This window comes from Moschus berezovskii, chromosome 5 (genome assembly GCF_049115385.1).
Source record: "Moschus berezovskii isolate FMDL1 chromosome 5, NW_MosBer_1.0, whole genome shotgun sequence".
NCBI classification, from domain to species: Eukaryota; Metazoa; Chordata; class Mammalia; order Artiodactyla; family Moschidae; genus Moschus; species Moschus berezovskii.
In genome coordinates this window covers 100,399,492-100,412,935 of record NC_142464.1, presented here as the reverse complement: position 1 = coordinate 100,412,935, position 13,444 = coordinate 100,399,492, and the positions used below count along the sequence as shown (strand labels likewise).

The 13,444-nt window shown below is 38.0% G+C and overlaps 2 protein-coding genes across 7 annotated transcripts in view; one reads left to right on the top strand and one right to left on the bottom strand.

The window, feature by feature from the left end:
• NUP54 (nucleoporin 54) overlaps nucleotides 1-2,938 on the top strand; it is a 32,824-nt gene extending 29,886 nt beyond the window's left edge. The window contains exon 13 of one of the 2 annotated variants that reach the window (XM_088836400.1): nucleotides 1,870-2,938. In XM_088836400.1, coding sequence (XP_088692526.1) covers nucleotides 1,870-1,998 — 129 coding nt within the window. In that variant the 3' untranslated portion in view covers nucleotides 1,999-2,938. The remainder of the gene's footprint in view (nucleotides 1-1,869) is intronic. The other variant, XM_055434113.2, reaches the window with a different exon arrangement.
• Nucleotides 2,939-5,000: 2,062 nt separating this feature from the next.
• The window catches only part of ART3 (ADP-ribosyltransferase 3 (inactive)), a 47,914-nt gene continuing 39,470 nt past the window's right edge, over nucleotides 5,001-13,444 (bottom strand). For 3 of the 5 annotated variants that reach the window (XM_055434119.2, XM_055434116.2, XM_055434114.2), the window contains 5 exons: nucleotides 12,108-12,140; nucleotides 11,474-11,506; nucleotides 9,043-9,075; nucleotides 7,736-7,765; nucleotides 5,001-5,398 (listed from right to left, as the gene is read on the bottom strand). In XM_055434119.2, coding sequence (XP_055290094.1) covers nucleotides 5,259-5,398; nucleotides 7,736-7,765; nucleotides 9,043-9,075; nucleotides 11,474-11,506; nucleotides 12,108-12,140 — 269 coding nt within the window. In that variant the 3' untranslated portion in view covers nucleotides 5,001-5,258. The remainder of the gene's footprint in view (nucleotides 5,399-7,735; nucleotides 7,766-9,042; nucleotides 9,076-11,473; nucleotides 11,507-12,107; nucleotides 12,141-13,444) is intronic. The other 2 variants (XM_055434117.2, XM_055434118.2) reach the window with 1 other exon arrangement.

The window sequence follows — 13,444 nt, the reverse complement described above, 5'->3', positions numbered from 1 at the left end:
GTTATCCAAAACAAAACACCCTCCAGAAAATAACATGTTTAGAGGATATGAAGAAAATGGAACTGTTGTGCATTGCTAGTGGCAATGTAAAATGATATTCACAAGCACTATGAAAAATGCTTCCTTAAAATATTAAATATAGAATTACAATACAGTCCCGCAATTCTACTTCTGTGTATGTACCTGTAAGAACTGAATACAGTGACTCAGATATTTGCATGCCCATATTCATAGAATCTGGAGAAGGAAACGGTAACCCACTCCAGTATTCTTGCCTGGAGAATCCCATGGACGGAGAAGCCTGGTAGGCTACAGTCCACGGGGTCGCAAAGAGTCGGACACGACTGAGCGATGGAACGGAATGGAATTCATAGAATCATTATTCACAGTAGCCAAAGTGGAAGCAATCCAGGTGTCCAAAGATGGGTAAGTAGACAAAGTATGGTATTTGTACACAATGGAGTATCAGCCTTAAAAAGGCAGGCAGTTTAAAGACATTATGTGAAATAAGCCAGTTATTTGAAGGACAATAGTTGTATGATTCCATTTATATGGTGTACACAAGAATAGAGTGGTAGTTGCCGAAGGGAGGGTTACTGATCTCATCAGCCTTCAGGGGACCTGGGTGGAGGCTGCAGGAGCCAAGACCTCAGACCACTTGTCTAAGGCTCACTTCTATGAAAACGTTAGGAAGTACTACTCTAGCTTACTTTCATTAGTATAAATACACACTGGTTTAATGAAAGCTGTCCATCCATCCAGCAACTGTCTAAAAAAATAAGATGGCAAACTTTGTGGAATATATTCAGTTCAGTTCAGTTCACTCAGTCGTGTCCGACTCTCTGCGATCCCATGAATCACAGCACGCCAGGCCTCCCTGTCCATCACCAACTCCCGGAGTTCACTCAAACTCATGTCCATCGAGTTGGTGATGCCATCCAGCCATTTCATTCTCTGTCTTCCCCTTCTCCTCCTGCCCCCAATCCTTCCCAGCCTCAGAGTCTTTTCCATGAGTCAACTGTTCGCATGAGGTGGCCAAAGTATTGGAGTTTCAGCTTTAGCATCAGTCCTTCCAATGAACACCCAGGATTGATCTCCTTTAGGATGGACTGGTTGGATCTCCTTGCAGTCCAAGGGACTCTCGAGAGTCTTCTCCAACACCACAGTTCAAAAGCATCATTTCTTCGGTGCTCATCTTTCTTCATAGTCCAACTCTCACATCCATACACGACTACTGGAAAAACCAGAGCCTTGACTAGGCAGACCTTTGTTGGCAAAATAATGTCTCTGCTTTTTAATATGCTATCTAGGTTGGTCATAACTTTCCTTCCAAGGAGTAAGCGTCTTTTAATTTATATATGTACCTGATTACATTCATATTTATAATTAACTGAGAACAATTCCAACATATTAGAATAACTATATGAGTTTATGTATGCAATAAAATTGGGAATAATATAAACACCTGAAATGTTAGCAATAGTAGTTACCACCATTATCAACAGTTTATACTTTAAAACATGGAAATCCTCCGATTTCAGAATGATTATTTTGTTAATCTATATTTGAGTACCTTCTTGCATTGTTTTAATATAACTGGTTTTTTATCAAAGGTTGATAAAAGAAATCTGTAAAAATCTGCATCTTTTGTAAAATTTGTTATATTTATTACATATTTGATTTTGCTTTTCACAGTATTTAACTGTATTTTAAAGTGTTAGCAAAAGATACATTGCAAATTTTTAAAATATGCATATGAGAGCGACTGAGTCCTGTGTTGTTAGTAAAATAATGAAAAATAGCCTTTTTCCTGTAAGTAGCTTGCAGTTTAATACAGAAATACATTGATATTTTTTTGATTCCTTCTAGCATTTGAAACAACAACAGGAAGGCCTAAGCCACTTGATTAGCATCATAAAAGATGACTTAGAAGATATCAAGTTGGTAGAACATGGATTGAATGAAACCATCCACATCAGAGGTGGTGTCTTCAGTTGACAGCTCACAAACTTGTGTTAAAGGTTTGTGAAATACATCTTCCTGTTACATCAGGCCTTCTTTAAAAATGAAACTGACCACATGGAGGGGGGAAAAAACAATCCTCTCTCCTGACTTGGTTTTTGAGAAGGTTACTGAAAAATTATTATCCATCAAATCTGAAATAACAGTCACTTCACTGCTCTTCAGAGATAGCCTTTGAAAGATTTATATCTAAAAGCTGTAATTACTTTAAAAGAGAAATACATAATTACCAAAAATATTTACTATTGTACATTTTTACAACAGCATTGTTCTTAAAAATAATCAGTGTTTAATGATTATTCTCCATTGAGCCTGTACTCTGCTTTCCATAGCAAGTAAATATGAAATGTCTACTTTGCACATAACAAAATAAACTGTATAATTACTTGGCTGCTGGAGATTTGTACTTCAGAATGTAAATGTCAGTTTTTATATTTGTGAATTCATCTGTGGGAGGAGTAAAGAAAATCCAAGAGTATTTAATGATTAATGTGGTTTTCTTTTCATTCTATAAAAATTTGAAGATATATTTTTATATTATTTTACTTATTTGGAATTATAGAACACACGTAAGCAATTAGGATATAACAGAAGAATTACATTTTATCATTTTTGCACCTTTTTTTGTTTTTTAAACCTCTATGAAAACATAAATAAATTCTTGATTATAATTACTTTTTATATAATTCTGTCTGGTGCTTTGTTTATTTGGTTCTGGGAGAAAGATGACTGATTCATGTTCATACAAGTATTAAATCATAATCACAACTGAAGTATTTCAGTTTTAACCTGGTTTTAAGTCTGACTTCACCATCAAGGTGAAGGGCTTCCCTTGTGGCTCAGCTGGTAAAGAATCTGCACGCAATGCGTGAGACCTGGGTTTGATCCCTGGGTTGGCAAGGTCCCCTGGAGAAGGGAAAGGCTACCCACTCCAGTATTCTGGCCTGAAGAATTCCAAGGACTACAGTCCATGGGGTCGCAAAGAGTCGGACACGACTGAACTGAAGAGACTTTCACTTCACCCTCAATACTGATGTATTTTGACTGGGTACAGCAAAGAGAAATTACTTCATATATCATCTAGGATAAACAATTCTCTAATACATCATTAGCATCTGAAAACACTGGAAAATCTAAGTTAGACATGGTAATGTGCAATAGTGATTCTTTAAAACCAGATAATTTAAGCAATTTCTCTGACTACACACGGCACATCTCACTGCATGTTAGCCCCTGTTGGAATGCTTTCACTCTGCATTTCAGGATCATGCTTTGGCTTATGATGAGAGGTATCATAAACAGCCTATGAACCCTACCACCGTGTTACTATGAGGATAGCAAGGAGTGTGATGTACTGTGTGTCCACAGGCCCCCTCTGAGACACCACTGGAGGAATCTGTCCAGATGCAGACTAGCTAACAGTTGTGTAGGAGACACAAACAATTCTTGTGGGCTGCTGCTTCTAACACCTCTTTCTCATCCTTGTAGCCAAAGGTGAAAGGAGTTTGCCTCTCTGCACACTCTTTTACTGTAGGAAGAAGTGGTGATTTAACAAATGAGAATTGCTCCTCAGTGAGCAACATCTCTGTTGGACAGATGGCTAACGGTGCTCACCTCTCTAGCCTTTAATTTTTCGTGCTGTCATATTCTTAATTTCTAATTTCACAAGCCCTAAATAGGGCTCAGGGTTTGCCTTTTAAAGACAGGTCCAGTTAGCCTCCTAAGTTTCAATTCTGCTGGTGACTGCATGTTAAGGCAGGCTACAGGCTTTGTTCATGCAGCTGTTAGATAAGCGGCCCTGGTCTGTATCTGACTTGTGCTCCAAGCAAATGATAACCAAGTTCTAGATTTGGATAGAAATCAGACTAACTTTGGCCTCAGGACTAAACTGTGCTCTCCAGCACAATTTATAAAAGTTCTGTGAACTAGGTAATGGTTCTTGTGGATAGTTCACTCCAAATTCTCAATATGAAGAGAGATAAATAGAATTAAAGCACACTGAACCCTTAACACCTAGTTTAGACTTCATGAAGTTTTTCTGTATCTCTGAAAATGGCCTTAAGTTCTTTTTGAAACACTGGCAGTGTAAACAAGTGTCACTTATCAAAGCCCATGCCTAAATCAGTTCAACCACTTATCAAAGCCCATGCCTAAATCATTCAACCACTCTTTTTCTTGGGGAAAAGAGCACCTTACTGTACTTACCTCATTCTCCTTTCTTACTGAGCCCACATATTCGCTTAGTACTGTCTGCCTTCCTAGGTTAATATGAGGTTCAAGTTAGGAACTACGTATGGGAAATACTTAGTAAACTGTTTTGTTTGTAAAAAAACAAAGTATTCATATATAGAAGGAAAATGAAGAGACTGAAAGAATATACTATTTGAAGTCAAAGTCTGATCCTTTAAAGATGAGTAAAACACCTTCAAAATTCTAATTCAGGAATTAAATTCATGTTAACCACTACCATTATTGATATTTTAGTATTGAGCCAGTCATTTCCTAGGCAGGTTGATAAGAAGTCTAGGGGTCCCCAAGGAGAGAGGGGTCTGGAATTCTCAAGGAGGAAGAAAGGACAAACTTTTTTTCCTCTACATTCCTTAGGATTATATAACAATAATGTATACTGCCTGAGGACAGTCTCTGGATTAAACCTGCTGGTTAAACCTGTTATTTTAAGATGTAAATTATGGGAGTAGGTCTGGTGAGGTCTTTACAACCTCCAGACATTCTTTGGATTCATTGGAGAGTATATAACTCCATTGCTAACACTAGGAAGGGGGTACTCTTTCTACCCACTTCTGATGCCTATGTCAGAAGATTTCTCTATCTCCTTTATACTTTAATAAAACTTTATTACACAAAAGCTCTGATGAGATCAAGCCTCATCTCTGGCCCCTGAATTCTCCTCCGGAGGCCAAGAATCCCGGTGTCTTTTCGTGGTTCAGCAACAACCTTTCAGTATCTGGCAATTCTACTGAAATTAAAGGTCTTTTATTGAATTAAATCAAAAGTATACAGTTTTTTACAATCATAAAATTAATATAGAAATAAGTGAAAAATGAATTCTATGATATCTGGGTTTACTACCAGATTTGCTAAGTGAATAACAAATTCATGTTTTATCAACTGAATGTTGACCAACAAGTGAAAAATACATCTTTCCTTTTGATGATTTCTGTGGGATGCCTGTAGTTCTATTTCAAGTACAATGTAAAGTACAAGTAAAGAGTGTATCAGACTACAGAGCGACCAAAATTTATAGCAGAAGCACTGATTAAAATGATGAATGTCCCACACTGGGGAAGGATCATTTTGCCAGAAGATGCAGAGGGATGGCTTTTGGGACCTGGAACTGGAACTGCTGGAGCTGGAGCTGTTAATGAGAATACATAGTCACTGACACACGTCATTTTGAGTATCACATATTTCATCCCCTGACACCATATTTCCTGACTATATGAACAGACAAGTTAGATTAGAAACATACATCAAGTACTTCTAACCAGGACAACTTTAAAATAAATACAGTTCATTACAGACTGGGGGCTATATTTTCATATATATCATCAAGGTGTGCTGATCTAGGTTTTATCCAGGTTTCCACAGCCTTTTTAGTATTTAAGTAGACAAAAGTAATTTCTCATTGTTCAAGTTCACTAGAATTTCTTGGCAATTGAAAATTTTCATCTTCTGTATATAAAATATAAAGTTTAATGCTGTGTCTTGTCTATTTAGAGTAAAATAGTATATTTCATATGTATATTCTACTAGTATACAATGGAATATAGCTGCATTTTTTAAAACACTAAGCCCTGCAAGCTGATTAAAAAATATATCTTTTCCCTTTATACATAAAACACTACTCTGGAGAAAACCACTTCCCTTCCATCTGAATAGCAGAGAGAGGTTCAGTAGAGTCCAGCCATCCAGGATGGCCTGATTCACACTGCCCTTAATGCAGACATCTGACTTTTGACTGTGTTCTGGTTTAGACTACCAGGGAAGACTGACGAAATACTCAGATGGGCTTGAGAGAGTCATTTCTTAGGCAGGTTGATAAGTCTAGGGGTCCCCAAGGAGAGAGGGGTCTGGACTTCTCAAGGAGGAAGAAAGGACAAACTTTTCTTTCCTCTACATTCCTTAGGATTATATAACAATAATGTATCCTGCCTGAGGACAGTCTCTGGATTAAACCTGGCTAAACCTGTTATCTTGCTTCCCTGGTGGCTCAGAGGTTAAAGCGTCTGCCTCCAATGCGGGAGACCCGGGTTTGATCCCTGGGTCGGGAAGATCCCCCGGAGAAGGAGATGGTAACCCACTCCAGTATTCTTGCCTGGAGAATCCCATGGACGGAGAAGCCTGGTAGGCTACAGTCCATGGGGTCGCAAAGAGTCGGACACGACTGAGCAACGGAACGGAACGGAAACCTGTTATCTAAAGATGTATATTATGGGAGTGGGTCTGCTGAGGTCTTTACAACCTCCAGACATTCTTTGGATTCACTGGACAGTATATATAACTCCACTGCTAACACTAGGAAGGGGGTACTCTTTCTACCTGCTTCTGAAGCCCATGTCAGAAGCTTTCTCTATTTCCTTTATACTTTAATAAAACTTTTATTACACAAAGCTCTGAGTGATCAAGCCTCATCTCTGGCTCCAGATTGAATTCTTCTCCTCTGGAGGCCAAGAATCCTGGCATCTTTTCCGTGGTTCAGCAACAACCTTTCAGGCTCACCATTCACATTTCATAAGTGAAACCATGGAAATATTATAAAACCTTCAAATCATAAATGTATTTGCTTGCCATAATCATAAACATGCAGTTATGGGAAAATGGACAGGTGGATGCACTCCTGCATTAGTTTGTTACTAGAGAGCAGTGGTTCTCAAGGGGGTTCTCAAGGGCCTGCTAAGAGGCAGTTTGCAAACTTGTCAGGATATTTTTTGATTATCACAGCAGTGGGGTATAGAAGTAGAAGACTAGTACCCATGCTGTGGACAGTCTTGCACAATGAAAAACTGACCCACTTCCACATAAATTTCAAATGTACTGCTAGACATAAATATATATTAAAAATGTATTTATATCCAGAACCTGTTTTACATATAGGCAAAATATATTTGGATAGTTTTAATAAACATTAGTTTCTATATAATAAGTTTAGATTATTAGTTTAGTATCTAATTAGTTTCTATCTAATAAGCCCACAGTATTTCTTCACTTTTATTTTTCTTGTATAGAGTAGCTTCCAGGTTTCTCTTAAATCCAAATTTATTTGTGTAATTAAATACAATCATCTGACTACTTCATTATGTCTTCTAGAATAATCTATGCATTTATTTACATACTGAAATGTTTATAATTTTGTTATATCATTAGGACATTAATTGATTTTTTTATGGGTGCAAGTGGGTCTTATCTAAGAATTTTATTTCAGAATACCTTTAGAAAATATTTGTTCTAAAAGAACTGGGTTGATAGAGTTGAGAACCACTGCTTGAAAAAGTAGTCTCTATATACAGTTGAAAATCACTGCTTAAGAAACAAAATCAAGTTGCCCCCACCATTTGCACATACAAGTATTTGGATGTGACATTATATTGTTAGGATGCTTTAAACTTGAGGTTGGTGTCTTTTTTTGAAAAACTTCTCAGTTTTTGTATATTGCAGAAACAGACATCAACTAAAGAAAAGAAATATTTCTTACTAGGCTGGTTGATATCTTGGCTTTTGTCTTCTAAAATAGAAACAGATGTTCAGTTAATTGCATTGTACACCAAAGAGAAAAATATCTCATTATATGATTAAGCAAACTTGGTTATCTCTGGGTGTGGGACTGAAGGGCAGGATATTAGACTTACAGGTATTGGGGGGAGGGTCTAAGTTTACTCATTTGCATGCTTTGAAATATTTTTACAATGTATGTGTATTTTCATTTTTAAAAGTTAAAATTTTGTTTATAGGAAAGTCTTTTTTACCTTTTAAACTCAGATCCCCAAATGCAACTATAGCACCTACCATTTACTGAATGCTTACTGTGTCACACGTTGACCAAATACTTAATGTTCATTAACACTTTTACTTCTCACAGTCCTAGTAGGTAGTAGGGTTATCCATATTATACAGATTTCCCCAAAAGTTGCATAAAATCACAACTTCTATGCTTGGTAATCAGTGGGAACAATACCTGCTTTCAAAGCCTCTGCTCTTAATTACTATGCTATTTCAACTCCAGGTGTGTTAAAATTAAAAGATTGCAATATTGCCATATTTTGACAGCTCTGAAGCCAAATGCCAATTCTAGAAGCCCAGATTCGAGGTGTATTTATTTTCTGTAACTACATCCAGCTGGGAGACAAGTGTCATGCAAGAGAAAATGAACAAAACTTGGGAAGTTTGGGTCTTGACTGTCTCGTTCTAGCCTCTTACAGGTTCCTTAACTTCCCTATATTCCATGTTTTCATCTCTGCAATGGTGACAGTACTTCTCTTATTGGATTATATGAGATTCTGTGTAAATGTTTTGGCATCACCTTTAAAAGCCTGCACTATAACAGTTTTCTAAGAAAGGGCACGATACAAAACAGTCCCAGCAAAACTGAGTGGCTTATTGTTGGAGGACATGGTGAGTGCAGTAAGGAGTGCAGAAAGCATGTCCCACGCTGTGCAGGGTTGACACACCCCTCCTTGATGATTCCTGTGACTACAGATTCCCTCAGTAGCCTGTTCACCTGGAGAAACCTGCCCCTTCTGGAATAGACAGGTGCAGCTGGAGGTCAACTGTTCCAGCTTCAGGTCAACTGACCCAGGGAGCCCTAAGAGCAGTCTGCTGCTCACACTGAAAGGAGTCCTCGGCACCTCCCCTGTGGCTTGCAGACTGGATGTGTCAAGCTGTACAGCCCAACTGTCCAGACCCCTTAAGACAGAGCTCAGTGAGTGATTACAGTGAAGGACTCAGAACCCCATGGTGCGTCCACCCCCACATACATAAAAGAATTTTACAAAAAGAATTTACCAGGTTTTTCATCCGGTTGTAACATTTTTATTCCTAAATGAGAAAAAGATGTATTATTCAGATAATAATAAAGGCAACTACCACTTACTATTTTAACCCACCATTTGTTTTGTCAGTGCTTTATCTCATTAGGACTTTAATCCTAAATTAAGACTTTAGTCCTGCAAGACAGAAGCTTTCCTCATTTTACAGATGCAGAAGCAGAGGTCCAGAAAAGTGAAATAACTTATAGAAAGTTACCAAGAGGAATATGGCAGAGGAGAGACTTCATGAAGTTGGGTCTGTCTACCCAGACCATGTACATCCCCCATACCTTGCTAAGTAACTGCCTTTCAAAACCCAGTGTGCCGAGTAAGGTGCCAATGAGAGTACTAAGTAAACTCAGGTCCAGCGAGCTGAAGAGATGTAGATGAAGTGTGCCATCAATGTCATTAGAGGTTCACTTCAAAGTTGTGGCCAAGTAAGTTCAATCATTCAAATCTGGGCGATTATAAAAGTGTTGCTGGAACCTCGCTCTCTGGGTCACAGTGAACTGTGAACGGCTTGTTCCTGCACACAGCACGCAGTACCCAAAGGCAGCAACATTAAGCAAAGCTCAGTGCTGTGTGGACGGATGCCATTTAGTAGATGCCAGAAATCTAATTTCCTTAACAGATGATCATTACATAATAACAAAACCTACCAAAAATCATTTTCAAAACACCTATGAATTCAAAAGAAAGGATTTATAAGCACTGGATAGGGGCTTGCGCCCTGAGATTTTGTGTTTTTATAGTCCTTACAGGTATCTCCATAAGGCAGCCACATTTGAAAGAGGACAGTTCTTAGGCATAGAGAAGTTTTATTATTGTCCATAGCTCTCTGGTAAAATACTAGATCATTTCTTTTTTTTTTAACCTTCTCCTTGTCTCAGAGATAAAAACTAACTTTGAGGGCCTTTTAATATTTTTTCCTCCCCTATTAGCATAAGTTCTGAGGTCCTTTTGACTTGACAGGAGTCACACTGTTCAGTTTCTCCGGCCATAGAAACTCAAGGCCCCTCACAAGCCTTGCCTTCAGCAACAGCCTCACACTTTTTAAAATACTCATTTTCATGGTTATATCATAAACGTAGGTTACATATGCATGATAAATATACTGGAAAAACACTTGAGGAACCATAAATTTTAAGAAACTGGTTCTTGGTCATAGCGGCTTTCCTGGTGGCTCAGACAGTAATCTGCCTGTAATGCAGGAGACTGGGGTTCGATCTCTGGGCCAGAAAGATTCCCTGGAGAAGGGAATTGCTACCCAGTTGAGACTCCCACGGACTGCAAGGAAATCAAACCAGTCAATCCTAAAGGAAATCAACCCTGAACATTCATTGGAAGGACTGATGCTGAGGCTGAAGCTCCAATACTTTGTCCACCTGATACAGAGCCAACTAACTGGAAAAGACCCTGATGCTGGGAAAGATAAAGAGCAGAAGGAGAAGGGGGTGACAGAGGATGAGATGGTTAGATGGCATCACCAACTTGATGGACATAAGTTTGAGCAAACTCTGGGAGACAGTGAAGGACAGAGAAGCCTGGTATACTACAGTTCACAGGGTCACAAAGAGTAGGACATGACTTAGCGACTGAACAACAATTTGGTTATAAGAACCTAGATCTTTCACTCATGTGATCTTGCGCAAAGTACTTAGCCTCCCTGCATATCTAATGGTGACGATTAAACCTATACTTCCCAGACTGGCAGTCTCCTCTCCAGCATGCATAACATTGCTTACTAGGTAGTGAAAAAGATTCTCTAATTTTCATTCCTAAATGAGAAAGAAATTTTCAGTGACTTGCAGTTTGTTCCAGTAAGTACAATTTTCAAACTCCTTCTTGTCTCATGAACTCAAGTGATACAAGCACCAGAGATCCCACCTGCACTGTAGTTTCTGGCTTTTATTTTAAAAGTTCTGGCTACATGAACCCTCACTGTGCAAATCTATGCCAGACTCAGAAAAGCCTTCTGTCATGGCACGTAAGTCTGCCTCTATGGCCAGGAAAATCCTATACTTAGTTACCTGCAGATCTTAGATGCTGAGATGCTTTTATTAACAGCCAAAGCTAACAATCAGCTTTTGCATAAAGTTGAAGTTTCTATTAAATACCTTTAGCTGTGGAATCTAAGCCTGGACTGCATGCATCCAGGTTGCAGCAGCCTGCCTTCCACCTGCCCCCAACAGAGCCAACTGTCCAGCTCCAAGAATGCACACACACTAGGGAGGAAAGGAACTTTCCTACTCTCTTCTCCAGCTAAAATTCTGTAGAATGACAGGTAAGAAGGAGGCTATAAGGGAAATATTAATGACTAGTTGTCTCATGACAATATTCTCTTTAACACCCTGAGGAATCCTTCTCTTCTCATACTTGGACCAAGAGTATAAATAAAGCTGTCTTACCAGGTATCTGGGTGGCTTCCTGGCTTTTCATATCTGAAGACAGAAATGAATATTGGTTAATGTTAATCAAATATCTTGCATTGTTAATGCTCCCTTTTGTGTATACCAGCCCCCATTTCTAAGCCTTAAAAGGGGGGAAGTAGGGGTGGGGAACAGTAACAATAAAAACACCTTTTAATTGCTCTTCATTCTCAGACTGGATAAAGCCCAAACTCCTGATGCTGGACTTCAGGGACTTCATGATGTAGCCAACCTTATCTTCATAAGGCAATCTGAGCACACCAGTTTTTGAATGAAACAGTACTGGGTCTAAGACTCTGCTTGGTTTAGTTCTATTGTCATTACAGTTACTAGCTCTCTGACTGGGCAGGCCTAATCCCTCTGACCTTTATTTCCTTATGTACGCAAAAGAAACACCTTGCAGGTTTGTAGTAACTGATGATTATAAAAGTGCTAAATACATTATTACATGGAACATAAGCAGCTCTCAATAACTAGAGTTCCTCTGTTTTGGCTTAACTTATTCCTCAAACTCTACATGTCCAGTAATGTCCTTAGTTCTAGGAGTCCTCACATCTCCTTCTAACCTTGCAGCTAGCAGCTAGTCTCAGAGAGTAAATAAAGGGTCACTTACCAGGAAAGACAGTGGATTCCTGGCTTTTCATTTCTAAAGATGAGAATAGGAACTATGTAATGATAAATGCAGTAAGCTTGAAAATTAACCTTATATAACTATTTACAAGTAAGAGATGACCCATTCCCAAAGTTTTATCCTATTTGGGTAAAAAGGAAGAAGATTTAGCACACTGGTGCCTAACTTACACAGAGAACTATGGTCAGTGATCCAGGCACTTTCTAGATTAAGTGAAATATCTCTTATTGATTTATATTTTTTAGACTCTGACCTATATTTGTCATGATCTATTTTTTAAAAATAAAATTTCTTGATTATGTAAGTAATATAATTATAGATAATTTAGAAAAACATAGGAATCTACTAAACATTACTCATAATCCCAGCTATCAGAGCTGTTCATTCTTAATACTGGCATATCTCCTTCTTGTCTCTTTGCTATAATATATGTCTATGTGCATATGCTACATACATTTTCATTACTTTTTCAATTTTACTGAGATATAACTGACATAAAACACTGTATAAGTTTAAAGTGTGCAACATAATGGCCTGAGTTACATATATTGTGGCATGATTACCACAACAGTTTAACATCCACCATCTCATATAAATACCAAAAAAGAAATTTTTTTTCCCTTGTTATGAGAACTCTTAGGATCTACTCTTCTAACAACTTTCAAATATACCACACAGCTGTAAACTATAGTCATGTTGTACATTATATTCCTTGTATTTATTTATCTTATAAATGGAAGTTTGTTCCTTTTGACACTGTAAAATAGATTTGACATTATATTCCATATGCTGTTTTTATCCTTTTTTAATATTCTTATTGGAGTATAACTGACTTACAATGTATTAGCTTCAGAAGTACAGTGAAGTGAATCTGTTATACATACACATATATACACTCTTTCTTAGATTATTTTCCCATAAAGGCCATTACACAGTATTGAGTAGAGTTTGTTTTTATCCTGTGATTTTTACTATCACTGTATTATAAGTACTTTCTCTTATCTTTGGGCTTCCCTGGTGGCACAGTGGTAAAGAATCTGCCTGCTAAGGCAGGAGACATGAGTTTGATCCATGGGTCAGGAAGATCCCCTGGAGAAAGAAATAACAACCCACTCCAGGTATTCTTGCTTGGGAAATCCCACGGACAGAGGAGAATGGTAGGCTGCAGTCCATGGGGTGACAAAGAATCAGACACAACTCAGTGATTAAACAAAACAGCAGCATGTCTTCAGGTATTTTTTGAAAACATGATTTTTAAATTGGTTAGCGTTTCATAATAAGAATGTTATTTAACAATGTCCAACTGTTGGATACTAAGT